General features: G+C 37.6%; 1 protein-coding gene across 1 annotated transcript in view; it reads right to left on the bottom strand.

Moving 5' to 3' along the window:
• rgs7a (regulator of G protein signaling 7a) overlaps window positions 1–17,509 on the bottom strand; it is a 79,947-nt gene that overhangs the window by 12,590 nt on the left and 49,848 nt on the right. The window contains exons 4-5 of the mRNA XM_087802425.1: window positions 10,694–10,744; window positions 2,014–2,120 (exon numbers count right to left, since the gene is read on the bottom strand). Coding sequence (XP_087658551.1) covers window positions 2,014–2,120; window positions 10,694–10,744 — 158 coding nt within the window. The remainder of the gene's footprint in view (window positions 1–2,013; window positions 2,121–10,693; window positions 10,745–17,509) is intronic.

Below are 17,509 nucleotides of genomic sequence, written 5' to 3'. Positions count from 1 at the left end.
TAGAATTCTGGTGTTGATGCAGTCATTTTAGGGGGATAATCATTTATACAAACCGGATTAAGAACGTTTGTATCTAATAAAATAATGGAGTAAACGAATAAAGTAAAATACTGAATACTAAAATATTATTTACATCTTTGGTTTTCAGAACATATTACTATTGATAAAGGACACAATGGTTTAATATCTTTGTTTTGCCTTATGATATTAATGCTTGATCTAAGATATAATTATTTATCTTGAATCATGAATAAAAATCCCTACTATGACCACTAGTTTTTTATTTACGTTAAATGTTTCTACTGAACAATAAAAGTATATAATCAAATGTCTTTATCAAACGTGTGTGTGTGTGTGTTATTCAGTCAGCTTATTCTTGTGTTTTTAAATCTTAAAATAATTTCCACTCGATCTGTGAGGGATAATGTTGTCATTAGCTTAATTCTTATGAAGGTAAAGTAGGTACAAAATGGATTTGATGTCACAGATGAAGGTGCCGATGTTTTTTTAGTATGTGTAATGACTTTCAAGTCACGTTAAAAAGTGTTTTAGGTTCTACACCCAATATCTCATTCAAAGAGGAGAAAACACAGAGTTTGTGATGTATGCACTCGAAGCAGTGGATTTGTGCACCCACAAAAAATAATTTTGACAACCTGAAGCTTTTATTTTTTAAAGCAATCCCTAAAGTATGTAAAAATAAATTCTTCATTTTGGGCCTTATTTGTCAGCAAAGGACAACAAATAGTCTCTCATTATTAATGCTTCCAGATGCCTCAGCAGTTTCAACATAATTTTTGGAATCTGTCGCAATCAGAAAAAAAATGACCGCTGTCTATCAAAAATGTACAGCTTAATAATATGGCCTTTACATTTTTAATTTAAAATACCTGAAAATGTTTTGAATCTTGTAAAAAATCTCCGGGCAACACGAGGGACTTCAGCTAATTCTACAGTGTGTATTAAAACCTGCAAATAGTTTTACTTGGTGTTAATAATGTTCATTTCTATATGTTAGCTCATACAACAGTGTATATTGTTACTGTATATTTTACGTTAATGTACTGATGTGCTGATGAGGCTTCATGAAACGGCTGAAGTGGCCTTTTTAAACTGAGGATACTGTTTCATGAAACTTCCTCAGCCCATCACTAGATGTTAGTGTTATAATCATAAATGTAACTGAAACCAATAGAAATTTCTTTACTCCCACTTGAAAATTAGGACATCATAAAGCCTCAGCTCATGTTTCATGAAACGTAGTCATCTAAGTACTATATTTTAGACTCTAACAATTCATGTTGTTCACACAATTTTTTTACATGGTTTCCGGGATCCTCAAAAAGTTTTAAATTTGCATTAACATGTCAAAGGTCTTAAATCTTTGAAATCTGCTAAAATAAATGTATTTTTTACTGATTGACGTGCGGTCACAACAGCAGAACTAATAAAACAGTGAAGCGGTAGCAGCAGGGACTCTCATAGCAGATTCACGTTGAAGATCTACTTGGATACGGTTCAACCTTGAAAGGAGAATAGAGTTTGCTTTGGACAACATGGACTTTTAAATTAAATGAGAACTGAATGTCAAACCAACATTTTTCTTAATTTTTTATGTATCCCGCAAAATTTCGGCAGAATTTTGAGCACCTAGACAACATAAAATCAAGGTTGAGGAAAAGGCTTATAAGGTGTTATATATGTTATATAGCACCTCTGAGGTATTTGACACACATACCTGCATTTCACAGAAAGTACCATCTAGTGTTTTTTTTGAAAATGGATATACTGTTTCCTGAAACCTCATCATCCAAGGACAATATTTCTAACCATTCATAAAGATTAGTTTATTGATCCATCCATCCATCCATCCATCCATCCATCCATCCATCCATCCATCCATCCATCCATCCATCCATCCATCCATCCATCCATCCATCCATCCATCCATCCATCCATCCATCCATCCATCCATCTATCTATCTATCTATCTATCTATCAAATAATCTTTACCTGAAACCTGTAGAAAGTGCCGTCATCTTTGAGCGTGAGGACGTGATCTGAGATGGGAAAGAAGTATCCATGCGCTGCCATCAGTGTTCCTAGGTGAAGAGCCTCCACTGCAGGAAAACAAACAAAAGTAAATTAAGTAATTCAATCAGGTCACTTCTTCGACCAGAGGCAACGATACGTTTCTTCAATAAGGAATGAGAAGTGCTCAACCCTGAGACCAACAGAAGCTGCTTTCCTATTAATTATCGAGACACCAGACACCCACTTAAGAACATCTTCAATTCTTAATTATTTTCCTTCAGACATGACCCATATTTCATCACCATAAATGAGTCCAGTGAAGTTTGAGATGTAAAAGCGATTTAGTGTAAATGCACAGATCAACACAAGTCACCGCGTCACTGACAGGGACCTTTCACTTCTGTCAGTATCTGTGTATAATGCTCTTTTTTTTTCAATCAAAATCAAGGGCTCTAATCTTTATAGTCAAATAAAATGCAGAACACAGTAGAACACGTGTGTCAAACATTAAGCCGCCTTAAATCTGGTAGTCCATTGTAAATATAAAATATATTCCAAGAGTGCAGAAAGATTCTGGCCCCTCGTGAGATTTAGTTTAACTTTAAAACAAGAGAAAATACACATTACTTTAAAAAGAAGAGAAACTCAAGGACATTGTACATTGATAATGTATATGGAAAACTATAGACTATCTTTGACAAAACACCAGATTCCTGTTCACTTCCTGTTCCAGACACTAGCTGAGCAAAGTGGTGTGTGTGGTCAAGGGAAGTGAGGAATAATGACCTTCAAGAGGTAAATCAGATGGGTTTCTATGTCCCTCTACTAAGATCTATACCTGCTCGACACAGTCCGGTTGGAACTCTTGTAATCAGTTGTGTAAAACTCAAGACCCAGGGACCAAATTTGGCCCTCTGAGATATTTTCTGTTGGCCACCGGATAATTGTCTTGAAATAGATAAATGCTTATGTTAATATGTTGACCTATAAAGATGCCAGTGTTAAAGATAAGGTACAGAGATGATGGATGTCAACAATTGAGACTTTTACAATAAGGGTAAAATTGACATTTTCCGGCAGCATGCTGAAGGTGCTTCAATATGACCGATGAGCACAGCAGGTGGTCTCACCGATGACCCACCTTCACATCATCAAATCAACCAGTTGTTGTGTCCGGTTCACTTCCCTGCTCACGTTCCGGCACACGCTCGCTCCTCTGACCCGGATTTAAACTTATCAGATAATGGATGGACGTAGTCGTCGTGGCCCGTCAACCTCAAGCTGTTATTTATTGTCGCTCCACAAATATGTTCTTTTTACTTCTGGAATGCAGAAGACTAGTGATTCTCAACTGACTTGATTTCATTATGTTTCACTGAAACAAGTTTTAATATTTGTAAAAACAAACAGAGGTTTTGACAGATCTTTAAATACATTTATCTTTAATCGATAATACACGCTCTGTGTGCACATTTATGTGTGTGGGCAATAGTTCCTTTTCTTAATAAATAATGACTCATCACTTATTTACAGCTGTTTACCTATAAACCTGCTCTGGTTTCTCCTGAACTTCATTAACACTAGTTCACTAACAAAGTGTTTGTAGGTAAAACAGTCAAATTGAAGAATGTTTTTTTTTGCTAGTAGAAAAACTATAAACCTTCATACCTCAGAAGGAAGAGCCTGATGCAAATGCTCTCTTCTTGAGTTTTTAGCTGCTATGAACTCTGGGAATTTCTTTTTGATCTTCTTTTGCCTTAGATTTTTAATAATACAAAATGCTGAAAAGCTATTGACAAGACATTCTCATTTAAGTCATTATTATGTTTAATAACATTATAATAAGCTACTAGCCTTTTGAATGAAAACAAAGTTAAAAATGGTATAAACCAGTGTGTCAAAATTGTCTCAAACTCTGACATGAAACAGACCAATTTTGGTGGCTAAATAAACTTTCTTAAAAGCACATTTTAGCACAAAATATATCTGTGCTCCAAATACAAAAACTAAGGCTCAAGATGAGAAAACAAGTTTCAAAAATGGAATCTAAACACAAAACTGCCTGTTAATTGACATGATGTCCACATACATTCTAGTTAGGTTAATTGTTTTTCAAAAGGTTTCCTACCATCTAGTCCAGTGGGACGCATGAAATGACTTGGTGGCCTGGATTTGGCCCCTCGGGCTTGTGTTAGATACAAATAGATAGATAGATATATGGATGGATGGATTGATGGATGGATAGATGGATGGATGGTTGGATGGATGGATGGATGAACTTATTAATCCCTCTGGATATTTCCTTCGGGAAATTGGTTTTCCATTTCACAGCAGACACAGACGATAGGTTCATAAGAGCAAGAACAAATTGCAATAAAAAGAACAAGGTGCAATGGATGACAAAATCTAAGTATAAAGAACATAGATCAAAGGAAAACGAACACATAGAAAAGGATACAAAGATTAAGATACAATACATCATCTTTTCACTCCACTCCTGCCCCCAAACTCAGAATTAAACAATCTAATAGCACAAGGAATTAATGAGTCCCTGAGTCTATTAGTGTTGCATCTGAGAAGGAGCATTCGTGCACTCCATCTGCTTCTGTCGATGTTGAGTACTTGACTCTGGTGTTGCAGAATTTAGTATCCTCTCGTCCTCTGTCATTCTTGGGATCTTGCAGGATTTTATTGCTACTTTTTCTGCAGAGGACATGATGACTGCTGCCATCTAGCATAAACACAGCGTGAATATATGTTATTGTAAATTAGACATAAAATATCAGGCTATCCTTTGCTACCAATTTTCATTAATAGGATTTTATCTTTCTATCTGATAGAACCTCTCAATTTTCTTCTTATTTTGTTGAATTAAGTTTGTGTGTATTTTTACTTGACATTGTTTTATTAACTGTATGTAGAAGCACTTTATATATTTACTATTTAAAAAAACATATTAGAATAGACAATTATCCATTAAAAACATTATTATATACACAGGAAAATTAAAATAAACAATTGGCAGAAAGTCAGTTGAAAACTACAACGTGAAATAATAACTTTACTCATACAGCAAAAGACCAAGCAAAGGAACGAAATTTCAAACGTGAAATCTAAAAACACTCGAAAGCTTCTCTGAGATTAATTTTGACTCTTTTAACATCGACCAAAAGTGTTGTATCTTTTGGTGATGAAGTTGGTGAAGAATGAGGATCATAGCCTGTGAAGACACTGAAAATTAAAAGTGGGTAATGGTTACACCAATAAGAATAAACTTTCAAACGATTGAAAGAATCTGCAAGATGAACAGTTTGATTGTAGATGTGAATTAAAAGAAGAGCAGAAAGACGACTCTCTTCCTCTTCCTTAATCTCTGATCATGAAAAACATTTTCTAGTGAGAAGATATGAATCTCAAATCTTTACAAGAACCCAATTCCTGCAAATATTAGAACTTTTGATCAAAAGTAAGGTGGGTGTGGTCACTAAGTTCTGTAGTTGCATTGAAAGTTAGCTGCTCAATCAAATCATACTTTTGTAACAGAGTGAACCAGGACAAGAAGCATTGATGTTCCTGACTGCAGCTTGATAAAAAACATTTAAATATGTAGAATTGGGTGCGAAAATATCTGTGTAATTGTGAGACCACGAAAGTAATTAATATTTGTAGAGCGCTTTTCCAGACCAGGGTCACAAAGCCCTTAAACAATCAAAACAATACTTGAAAAAATATATATGCTAAAAGGTCAAGACAAAACTGAGACAAACAAAATATTTATTAAACAGAATCGTGTTGCTATAGATAATAATAATAATAATAATTGTATGTAAATAGCACTTTTCAAACCATAATTAAAAAGTACTAGCAACTACAGTTAAATACAAGGGAAAATATAATTAAATAAAATGATAAAACACTTGAAATAAAGGACAGTAAAAGCCCATTGATGAACCCAGTTAAGGGTTTAAAGGCGACATCACACAAAAGCCAGTCTGTAAAAGTGTGTTTTAAAAAGAGATTTAAAAGAAGGCACAGACTCAGCCAGTCTTATCTCCTCAGGCAGACCTTTTCTGAAGTCCAGGTGCCTTGATGGAAAAAGTTCTGTCCACTTTGATTTTAGCCTGGACTTTGGAACAGCTAACAGGGCCCTGCCAAAGGATCTAAGACTGTGAGCCGGCTCAGAGGGGGTCAGCACGTCTGAGATCTAAGAGGGAGCCGGACCATGGAAAGCTGTAAAAGTAATCAGTAAAGTTTTAAAATCGATTCTATAATGCACAGGAAGACAGTGCAGTGAGGCTAAAACTGGGATGATGTGATGTCGCCTGTTAAAACCAGCTAAACATCTAGCTGCTGAGTTTGGACCAGTTGGAGGCGAGAGGGGGATTTTTTATGGAGATCCCAGAGAGGAGGGAGTTGCATTAATCTAAACGGTAGAAGATGAGGGTATGGGGGAGTTTTTCCAGGTTGAGTTTATTGATCATGGGTTTCATTTTTGATATTGTTTTGAGCTGGTAAAAACAGGACTGAACAGTTTTCTTTATGTGTTGGTCAAATGAAAGAGAGGAAGCATTTAAATAGAAAATAAAATCGGAACTAAAAGTGACCCTTGCGGTACACCACAGGAGACACTAGCTCTAGAACTTGAGGTGTTTCCCATAGCGACCGCAAAGGTTCTGTTTAAAAGGTAGGATGAAAAACACCTCAGTGCTGTTTCTCTGATGCCAACACTAGCGTTAAGACGTTCTATTAAGATATTGTGGTCAACAGTGTCGAATGCTGCCCTTAGATCTAAAGTTTTTTAATAAATTTGTCCACATTTCTTTGGATACTTGTAGACCATCTTTTTTCCATTTATTTTTCATTTCTACGGCATTCTTTGAGGAGTTGATTTTTATTTTCATTTCTCCAGGGCTGTTGGGGTCTGATATGTTTCTTTAATTTGAAAGGGGCAACAGTGTCTAGGATGCTTTGACAACTGCTGTTTAGATTAAAAGCATTTCAAAAAGCAGAAGTAAAATGCTCTGTGAAGGAGGATGTTGATTGAGGGTTAAAAACCCTTGAGTTAGAAGGGTTCGGAGGATGGAGTAACCACGTCCATTGTAAATAAAGTAAGTTAATATAAGTAAAACATTGGTGGGGTGTGTATAATGTGTATAACCAGGTCCAAGGTATGACCTTTGATGTGTGTTGATTTATCAATAATGTGAGCTAAATTAAAAGTTAATTGTGTCAATAAAATAACTGGCCATGGGTTGTGTGAGGCAGCAGACATGGATCTTAAAATCCCCTAAAATTAGTATATCTAATGAGTATAGTATATATAGTTTCAATGATTATAAAAAGTCCAAGTTATTAGAAATTATAAAATCATGACATAAAAACGATTTAGAATGAATGGAACGAATATTTAACAGACCAACATTATACTCCTCCATACTGAGGTGGAGTTAAGGTCATATGTGTTATTATTACTGTTTAAATGGTTCCTGTTGACTGATTTGGGGCGGGAGGGTGAACGTTTTCCAGGGGAACTCTGGATGTTGAGGGGGATCTGCAGGGGTTTGTCGAGGTGGGCTGCTGGGGGAGGGGGTGAACAACTGCGTGGTGAATGTTGAACGAGAGAGTGCGGCTTCCGAGTTTGCTGGGGTGCAGTACGTCAGAATTAAAATTAAAAAAACGGTCTATTCCAAAACAGGTTAAAATTGTCAATGATATTAAAACCATAAACTCCACATACTGGTGACATCCCGGTGTTGAGGAGGAGCAGCCTGCAGAATCGGAGGGCAGCGCATTAAAAGTGATAAAACCTCCACGTCACTCCTTCACTTAAACGTTCGAATAGTTTTTTTAAATCCTCTTTTATCAATTCTGATCCACGGTGGAAGTCGCTGGTTCCAATGTAGACGACGACTCGTTGGGCGGAGAGGAAGGAGGCCAGAAGGTCCGGGAGTACATCGGTGGTCTGGCTGCGACAGGTGGCACCTGAGTTGCGGATAACCGCCTCCCTCAGTAGCCTATCATGTGAGGTGGACGTTCTGAAACGGGAGGGCAGCCTTTTGACGATGAGCCTGCTTGATCAGGTTGGGCTCCTTTGTTTCGATGTCCGGATGGATGAGATCCGGCTGTCCTTGTGCTCCAGGATTGTATGTCGGTGGCCTGAGATAAAACCCGGAACCGCCACCAGGGACCCCGCATCTTGATTGTTTGTCTCAGGGCCACTTTCAGGCTGGAGTCCCTGGAAGCAGTTGGAGACTCCTTCCGAGGCCATTTTTTTTCCGGCGGACCAATTCTGTCCAGGAAGCTCGGGAGATTCAAGGAAGAGTTGAGATCTCTGTTCATCTTCAAGTTCAGTGATACTATTTCGTTTTTTAGGCGTTGGTTTTCGGCCTGAGTCTTGAGCAGGGTCTGACTCAGGGCTTGAAACTCTGAAGAGGCAACGGCGTTTGACGTGTCCATGGCTAGCATGTAGCCGGGAGTCGTGATGTCCAAATAAAACAGTGTCAAGAATGGATAAAATAATAAATAATAATAAAATTGCGATAAGAACGGTCAAAAGTGACTATAAAGGAGGATATAAAACCAATAAAATCCAGTAAAAATCCAATAAAATCCAGTAAAATCGGTGTTGACACACTGATGTGCTGTCAGTGCTGCAGGTGTATTTGACCTATAGCTATTTTAGTTACATGTGTGTACCATTAATCATTCTGCTAATTAAAATATTCTGAAGTTAATTTAAACAATCCAGGCCTCTTTGACTCGGTAAGTCTTCATGAAGCGAGTCAGGGCATCATGGGAGTCTGGCTGTTCATGTATTACAGACTTCACTGCGCACTTTGCAGCTGAATGAACCAGGAATTAGTCAGGTTGTCAGGAATAGTCTGGTGGTCCACTCGGATTCATTTCCATCATATTACCACCTCAGCACCAACACTGGCTTTTTGCCAAGAAGTGTGGGAGGCTTTTTTCCCAACTGACGCTGAGACTCTTATCAAGACCAAGAAAGGAGGCATTTGTGGTTTGTATCTCTTCGTTTATCTTCCTTCTATAAACGAAAATGGAGCGGAGGGTAGTTTAAGAAGTGTATTTCTACTGATCCACTGTCTGTGAAATCATAAGCTATCGTCCAAGCTTTTGGATCAGAGCGCCATGACGGTCTATATCGGACCACTGACTTACTTCTGTCAATCACTGATTCAATCTCTAAGATTGAAGGCTGTTTGTGTTTCACTAAGAAAGAGTGGCAGAAACTATTTTTCTCCTTTGTTTTTGGCCATTTCTGTCAGAAAGAAAGTCGGCCTCCATCCTTTGACCGAGTCTGTGCGTCCTACTGAGTCACTCCTGACCTCTGCCTCCCTCTGAACCCTGCATGAATAGTTGAAACCTTTTCTTGTTTTTGAAAATCTTGGTCTCAACACTCAAAGATCTCAGCTCTTGAGACAGAGATAGTTTTTGCAGATGATTTATAAGGATTCTAGACTAGTGTATTTGCCTCAGAATTGAAGTAAGTTTGTGACTTGCTAAATGATATCAGGGATGTAAATATCTTTATTAAAAATATCTGATTCAAAGTGTGTTAATGACGCAAATTCAACATCAACACAATTCAGTTTTTATAGGTTGATTAAAAATGGGTATTGTAAAGATTTGATCTGATACTAGTACCAATGAAATGGTGTTAAAAGAGTTAACAAAAAATCTAACTTTCATTAGTTTACCTTTGAATATGTGTTGAATGTTTGTAGTTTAGACAGAATATTTGATAAGGGATTAAATGGTGCGGAGGGTGTTGGTTACGTCTTGGTTGTACACTACGGAGAGGAAACGTTAATGGGAAAAAAATATACATTTTTGAAGTTAATTTATTGATCTAGAAACACATTTTTTTACCCTTAGTGTTTATATAAGGAAATGTTATTTATTTTCTGACCTCCACTCGTGAACCTCAAATAATAATTTACTCATTTCCAAGTTTAAAACAAAACAACTTAATAAAAAAAAAATCTAATAGTAGTCACTTTGTCTAAACCCTATTTCTGTACTGTACAGCTCTATCTTTTTTAATTAAAATTTCTTCTGCATATTACTGAATATAGTTATATTGCAAAACATTTTTATACACATAATAATTGTACCATACACTATTGCATATAATGGTAAAGTCCTGAGCTTTAGTATGTTTATCAAATTTACTTACACACATATAATAACACTCTCTCACTGATCTAACCCAACATTGAGCAATAATTGTGAAGTATTAAGTGATTTCTAACCTGAAATGATCTTTACATAAACATGCACATATTATACTTTTATTTTAGCAATACATGCTGTTTTATTTATAATGTAGATTTAGAAAAATGTCATATGTTCTCACTGGATTATACAAACTACAAAAAAATATAAATGTAAATATATTAATGTAGTATACAAGTATAAATGTTTAAAACTAGACATATTCCCTTCGTTGTTGGGAGTAGATCTTATCATAAAATGTAATGAAAACATTTGTGATTCATCTTATTGTAAAATGTTTTGTGTAACAAAACCTGCTTCATTCAGTCACGTACTTCTGAGAGTACATGAAGGTCAACAGGAAACCAATAAAGTCACAATGCGCTGCTTTTCCAGTGATATGAGATGGAGAAAGTTTCTCTACCTTGATCTTCAATATCCAGGTTCTTGATCATCCACTGTACGATCTCAGAACCTGCAAGGAAATAAAGAAACGGAACATTATATGAAGTCTTCAAATTAAGCTGCTTTTACATCTTTCTGGATGCAAATGAACACAATAGAGTTCTAACCACCCCTCACTTCCCCCTCTTCCTCTCTCCCTGCACGGTGTGGGCGGCTAATAGAGCATTCCATTCTCAAATATTCCTTCCCATCACCCTCTCAAACGTGCCTCTCCTTGGCTCCAGTCCATTCATTTAGATGACCGGAGAGGAGCGATGGCGTAATAAAGTGTCGAGTGTAAACAACAGCAACAAGATCGCTTTGACTCAGTCACAGCCGACAACACCCTTGACTGTTTCATTTAATATGACCATGCATCACAAGTAGAAGGAAATATGAGATTATAAACTAGTCAAGACAGAGCACCAGACACCGCAGAGATCCCACTTTCAAGATAAATCTTTTTTTGAGAGTATATTATTGTTGAATAATACTATACTTATCACAATATAGGGTCGACGATACAATATATTGTGATACTGTGGGAACAAGAATTTGTACAATTTACAGACCACATGACTCTTGACATAGTTTTAACAATTTTCATTTGTTTTGAAACCAAAATGCTCAAACATTAGCTTTAAAAGCTGCTGGAGTCCACTGTATACTCTTGTCCTCAGTCCACACCAGGATCTTGCAGAATTTCTTCCTTTAGCTGTGGGGGACGTGATGACTATACGTAAAGGGAAAACCAGACCTACAAATAAAACACATATTTGGTCCCAATCTAAGTTGAATATGCAGTAAATTGCTCAGAAAACAACAAAAGGGACTTAAGACCCCTTAGAACTTGTTTTTTGTTATCAAATAATAACAAATAAATATTGTGACAAATAAAATGTCTAATTATGCTGAAATCATTTCAGATATAACAACAATAAAATAATTATAGATAAAATACAACTATAAATGATTGAAAGCTAGCTTTTCCCCTCGTAGCCGGACGCAAAATAAGACCTGTGTCTGTGCCCGCGGGGTGGTTTCACAACAGGCATCTCTTTGACATTGTAGTTAAATATACATTCTCATGGCGACAGGCGGCAAAGCGCTGGGCACCACAAGAGGAAGAATGAGGGTAGAAGAGAGAATTTAAAAAACATGAGTTTGTGAGTCAGTCTGAATCATCTTCAATCTGTCTTCACCATACTCACCAGAATTCTTACAGATTCGATCTGCATTTAAAATATGTTTTTTCACTCTTGATCCGTCAAGAGATCTCTATCAGAAATATGGTTAGTGCTTTTGATGATTGTGCAACAACAAATACCATGAATCAATAAGTCAGCCACTAGATCAACAATGTTTTCTCTTTTAGTGAGGCCTGAATCTTTTTTAATACAATTATAAACATGTTTCCGGGAAATTGTTAGTTTTTACCTTAAGGCTAAAAAAATATTGTTTACCTGCAAGAAAAGACAACTGTTGAGCAGGTGTCTTCATAACCTTTTTTTTCTTATTATTTCAGACCATTAGTTCAAAACTGTAATTCTCATGAGTTCTTCTTTTATACCTTTATGCATTAATATAACAAATCAATGGTTTCGGAAATTAATATATTTACACATATTTGAACTTTCCAATTGATTTATATAAGAGTGAAAAAACATATTCCTAAAAATGATAAGCAAGTCATTGCTTGTATTCAAAATGTTGTAGTTCAATTTATGTTTTGTTAAATGGTTTCCACCTTTCAACTGTTCTTTGCAAATAATTAGAATAAATAAATGTTAAAATTAGACACTCTTTAATTTTGATCAGAGGCTTTTTCAACATTCCATCAGACTAGGAATTATACCCAGTTGAAGTATTCTTTGAAACTATTCAAAATTACAGCTGAAAAAAGTATATATTTATTGTTCATCTAAAGAACGTATACAACTAATCTGAAAAAAACAAAAAGCTTCAACCAGTTGTTTTATTACAACTCATAGCAAAAGAGCAGCATAACTTTGACGGGGCTGTCTACATTAATTATGTTCTTATAATCTCGACCAAATTGTAATTTTTCTCTGGCTTGACAATCGCTCTCTTGGTAATTAAATTCGCTACCATATACCCGGGAGGTCTGATACGTCTGTAACAAAGTCTCACTGAACCTTGTCTGACACTGTGTGAGAATTAACATCAGGAAAGTACTATTTCAAAGCTGATATTTCTTATTGTGAGAAGAATCAGTGGCCTTTCTTGCTTTACTTTTGTTCAAGTTCTTACACCTGGTTATTTTTTTCCGACATGCTGATCCCTATTATTACAGTATAACATTTCTACAAAAGATGTAAATCCACCAGATGACACCACCAGGGGCAGGAAATGAGTGATAAAAGTAAAGTGCGTCCGGTCAATTTACACAATATAACAAAATTTGCAGGTGTGACGTTTCTATTAATTGATAGCATCAACAGCAACAGTCATAACCGGCCTACATGGTTACCTAGCAGGTTCTAGGAATACTTGAAAGGCTCTCCAGCAAAGCTTCAACATGGTTTATCCCCTGGGTCTCTGCTCCGCCACTACGAAATTAAAATGCACTCTCCACCCGAGGCGGCTCCCATCACCTTCCTGTGACTTAGCCTCCAAAAAGACCATAATGGGGTCAACTGGATGGCATGGTCGGAGGTCCTCTTATATGTTATTATAGTCTCATATATATTTGTATTTCAATGTATTCAATGGTTGCATGTTAGTTGTGATATTTACAAATGTAAAATTCACATTTGAATCTTGTATTTTTGTATTTAAAAAACATTTGTATTTGTAAACATATAATTTTAATTTATTAAAAAAAAAAAACATACATTTGCAAAACTTGAAACTCTGCATGGGAATTTACATTTACATGTGGATCAGCAATTACACAGTTTCGCCACTTACAAGTCTTGTTTATTATGAGACAATTGAAGCCCAACATTTAACATCTCCTTGCGATTCACTTAATAGCCACTAGAAGGCAGCGTTGTAATCAACATGACCATTGTCTGTTAGTACAAACTATTGACCTTGCGATTAAAGTCAACTTGACAGCTTTTGTTTGATGGTTTTGTTCTAGAGTAAAACTATCCGACACTTCCGCTATCACAGCAAGACATTTAGAGTGCTTTGTAATGACAGAACATTACGGTAGCATTGCTGATGCTTTAAAGAAATGTCCGTGAGAAAACAACTCTAGCAAAAGTAAAATGATAAATGTTTTATTTAGGTTTCTACGAATTAAAAAAAGTGTTCTCTCTTGTTTACAAAGACCCCGATTTTCAAGACATGAACTGTAATCTGCCCACTTGATGTCACTAGCCTGAATGGCTCATGGATTGAATCATCAGCTTTGTACCAGGAGATTAGGAACCAAGCCCCGCCTCAGTACTGATGTTTTTACCAGTTGTTTTTTTTTTTTCAATGTGTTGTGGCTACAGCAGCAAACTTGCCATCTATTCACTTATTTATTGTGGTTTAGTGTTGACTAGATTTGTACATACAAGCCCGGCTTTGGTTCAGTTTGTGGAGGTGCGCTTGGTTTGCTCAACCCAGCTGCCAAACAAAAGTTGACTCTAACACAGACCATGTGTATAAGAAAGTTCAGAGTAGTTTCTGAGGAGGCTCCGATCATTTAACATCTGCAGGAAACTTCTCTGCATGTTCTACCAGTCTGTGGTGGCCAGTGTCCTGTTCTATGCTGTGGTGTGTTGGGGTGGGAATGTGTCCAAGATGAGTGTCAACAGGTTGGACAGGTTGATCAGAAGGACTGGCTCTGTGGTTGACATGAAGCTGGACTCACTGGTGACAGTTGCTGAGAGGAGATCTCCCGACAAACTACTGTCCATCATTGATGATGACAGTCATCCTCTGAACACTGTCATCAGTGAGCAGAGAAGCAGATGAAGTGCACGAATGGTCCTCCCCAGATGCAACACTAATAGACTCAGGGACTCATTCATTCCTCGTGCTATTAGGCTTTTTAATTATGAGTTTGGGGGCAGGAGTGAACATATGATATTCCATGTTAATATTTCTATCCTTTGTCTTTATTGCACTTTGTCCTTGTTCTTGTTTTTTATGACTCTATCGTCTGTATTGCTGTGTGCTGGCTGAAAAAACAATTTCCCGAAGGAGACCTCCAGAGGGATGAATATCATCAATTATCTCGTGTGGCCTGCTGCCTCAATCACCCCTGTCTTCTGTGAAGTTGACACTAATGCATTGTTGATGAGATGGTCTACAGGAGTGAGGTAAACAGGCTGGCCACGTGGTGCAAAGACAACAATCTCCACCCGAACGTGGAGAAGACTAAGGCGGTCTTGTGGACTTCAGGAGAGTGCACACCCAGCTTCCACTACTAACCATTGACAGAGCCTCAGTGGAGAGGGTGAGCAGCACCAAGTTCCTGGGTGTGCACGTCTCTGAAGATCTGTCCTGGAGCCACAATACAGAATCACTGGACAAAAAAGACCAACAGCGCCTGTACTTCCTCCGCAGAATGAGGAGAGCAAGAGCCCCACCACCCATGAGGCTCACCTTTTACAGAGGCACCATCGAGAGCATCCTGTGAAGCTGCATCACTGTGTGGTACGGCGCCTGCACAGTGTCCTGCCGCAAGACCCTGCAGCGCATCATGAGAGCAGCTGAGAGGATCATTGGTGTCCCACATTTTTATCACCAGCAAGGCCATCAGGATTGCTGGTGACCCAACCCACCCATCCCACAGCCTCTTCAGCCTGCTGCCGTCAAGGAGGAGACTGCGCAGTCTTCAGTCCAGAACCAGCAGATTAAAGGACAGCTTCTTCCACCAGGCTGTCAGGAGACTCTACTCCCTCCCTCTCCTACCATCACGCTCACCTCCGCTTGCACTACCTGTGCATTAAGGTTTTTTTGTGTTTATATTATTTTTATTAGTTAATTATTGTATAGCTAAGTATTGTTGATTATTTATTTCATTTTGTTGATTATTTATTTTTATTCATTTATTTTCTTGAATGTCTTAATTAATGTCCTTTCAACTGTCTACTTCATGTTTTGCATTGTGGGTCTGGGAGGAATACAATTTAATTTATGCTGTATGTCTTGCGTACATGTATATTTAAAAATGAAAGAATTTGAACTTGTTGAGATTTTTCACTGACAAAATTAAATTTATCAAAGAGAAAATCCCTCCCGTTCTGCTGTCACTGAGCCTGTCTCCACGTTGTGGTCCTCCTTCAACGTTGTAACGCTGGCTGATATTTCAGCACTCATAGACAAGATGAAACCCTCCTCTTGCTCATCAGACGTCCTTCCATGTAGGCTCTTTATTATAGTGTTTGATGTAATTGGCCCCTGGGTTACCAAAATGGTAAACCTGTCCCTTTCCACAGGGGTTTTTCCCAATGCATTTAAACATGCCATTGTGGAGCCTTTACTCAAAAAGCCAGGCTTGGACCCGACTAACCTCCGTAATTTTAGACCTATTTCTAAACTCCCTTTCTTGTCCAAGATCTTGGAGAAGGTGGTGTCTGATTAACTGTTTTCGTTCCTGGATCAGAGCGACATTCATGAGAAGTTTCAGTCTGGCTTCCGTAAACATCACTCTACAGAGACAGCCTTACTGAAAGTGTCCAGTGACATCATGATGTCGGCTGATTCGGGTAAATACACTGTTCTGGTTCTCTTGGATCTGTCCTCAGCCTTTGACACAGTTGATCACCAGATCCTGCTGAAAAGACTGTGGGATGAAGTGGGACTGTCTGGGTCTGTGTTACAATGGTTCTCGTCATACCTTTCTGGGCGCAGTTTCAGTGTATCTGCCAATCAAATGAGGTCTGAATCAGCGGATCTGTTATGTGGAATCCCTCAAGGTTCTGTTTTGGGTCCTTTATTATTTTTGCTGTGTTTGATTTCCCTCGGTAAAATCATTCAGATAATTCCTGATGTTTATAACCACATTCTTGCTGATGACATCCAGCTCTACTGCTCATCCAACTGAGCCCCAGAGGCTGAACAGCTTAGTCAATTGTTTGCTAGAAATCAAACAATGGCTGAGTGAGAACACTTGGCAGCTAAATGTTGACAAAAATGAAACTCTGGTTATTGCTTATATGATAAAGCCTGACAAACCTGGGTGTTGTATTTGACAAAGACATGTCTCTAGTTCAACACTGCAGAAAACTGTCCAGAAACTGTTTCCAATCAACAGAGAAAAATACTCTAAACTTAGGGAAATGGTGTCACAACATGATCTGTATGAAGTCAGAACGGGTGCAAAAGTCCCACATACCCGTAACATGAGATGTGTACTCGTACTATTAAGTTGCATTGTAACTACATATCCATACTCGTAATCCAGAAGACACTCATGCGTAATTGAAGACTTGTAGTCGTAAAAAAAAAACAAAAAAAAAACCTTGACTATATTTTCTTACAAGTTACTAAAGACAACCTCTTGAATCAGCATGTGTGAGTGTCTGCATACACATAACTATATATTTGTACCCATAAAACACAAGGCACACATGTGTAATTGAGGACTTGTCGTCGTAAAAATTACGACACTATTTCTAACTTTAAGTTTACATAAACTTCAATCTGCTGTTCCCAATCACAGCGAGAAAAAAGACGAAGTCTTTCCTGAAGTGAGGCGTAAACTCCCGCCAGTCAAGTGACGTCATCAGCTGATGCCGCGCTTCTTCCTTCCTTTGACTTCATCGCTATATAAACAGCTTCAGAACAAAACCTCCGTCAGATCGAACGTTCTAAGGCTTTAAAATGAAAA

The sequence above is a fragment of the Callionymus lyra genome, chromosome 11 (genome assembly GCF_982586985.1).
Source record: "Callionymus lyra chromosome 11, fCalLyr1.hap1.1, whole genome shotgun sequence".
Taxonomy (NCBI): domain Eukaryota; kingdom Metazoa; phylum Chordata; class Actinopteri; order Syngnathiformes; family Callionymidae; genus Callionymus; species Callionymus lyra.
Note: the sequence above shows the minus strand (reverse complement) of the source record. Positions and strands in the feature narration are given on the sequence as shown.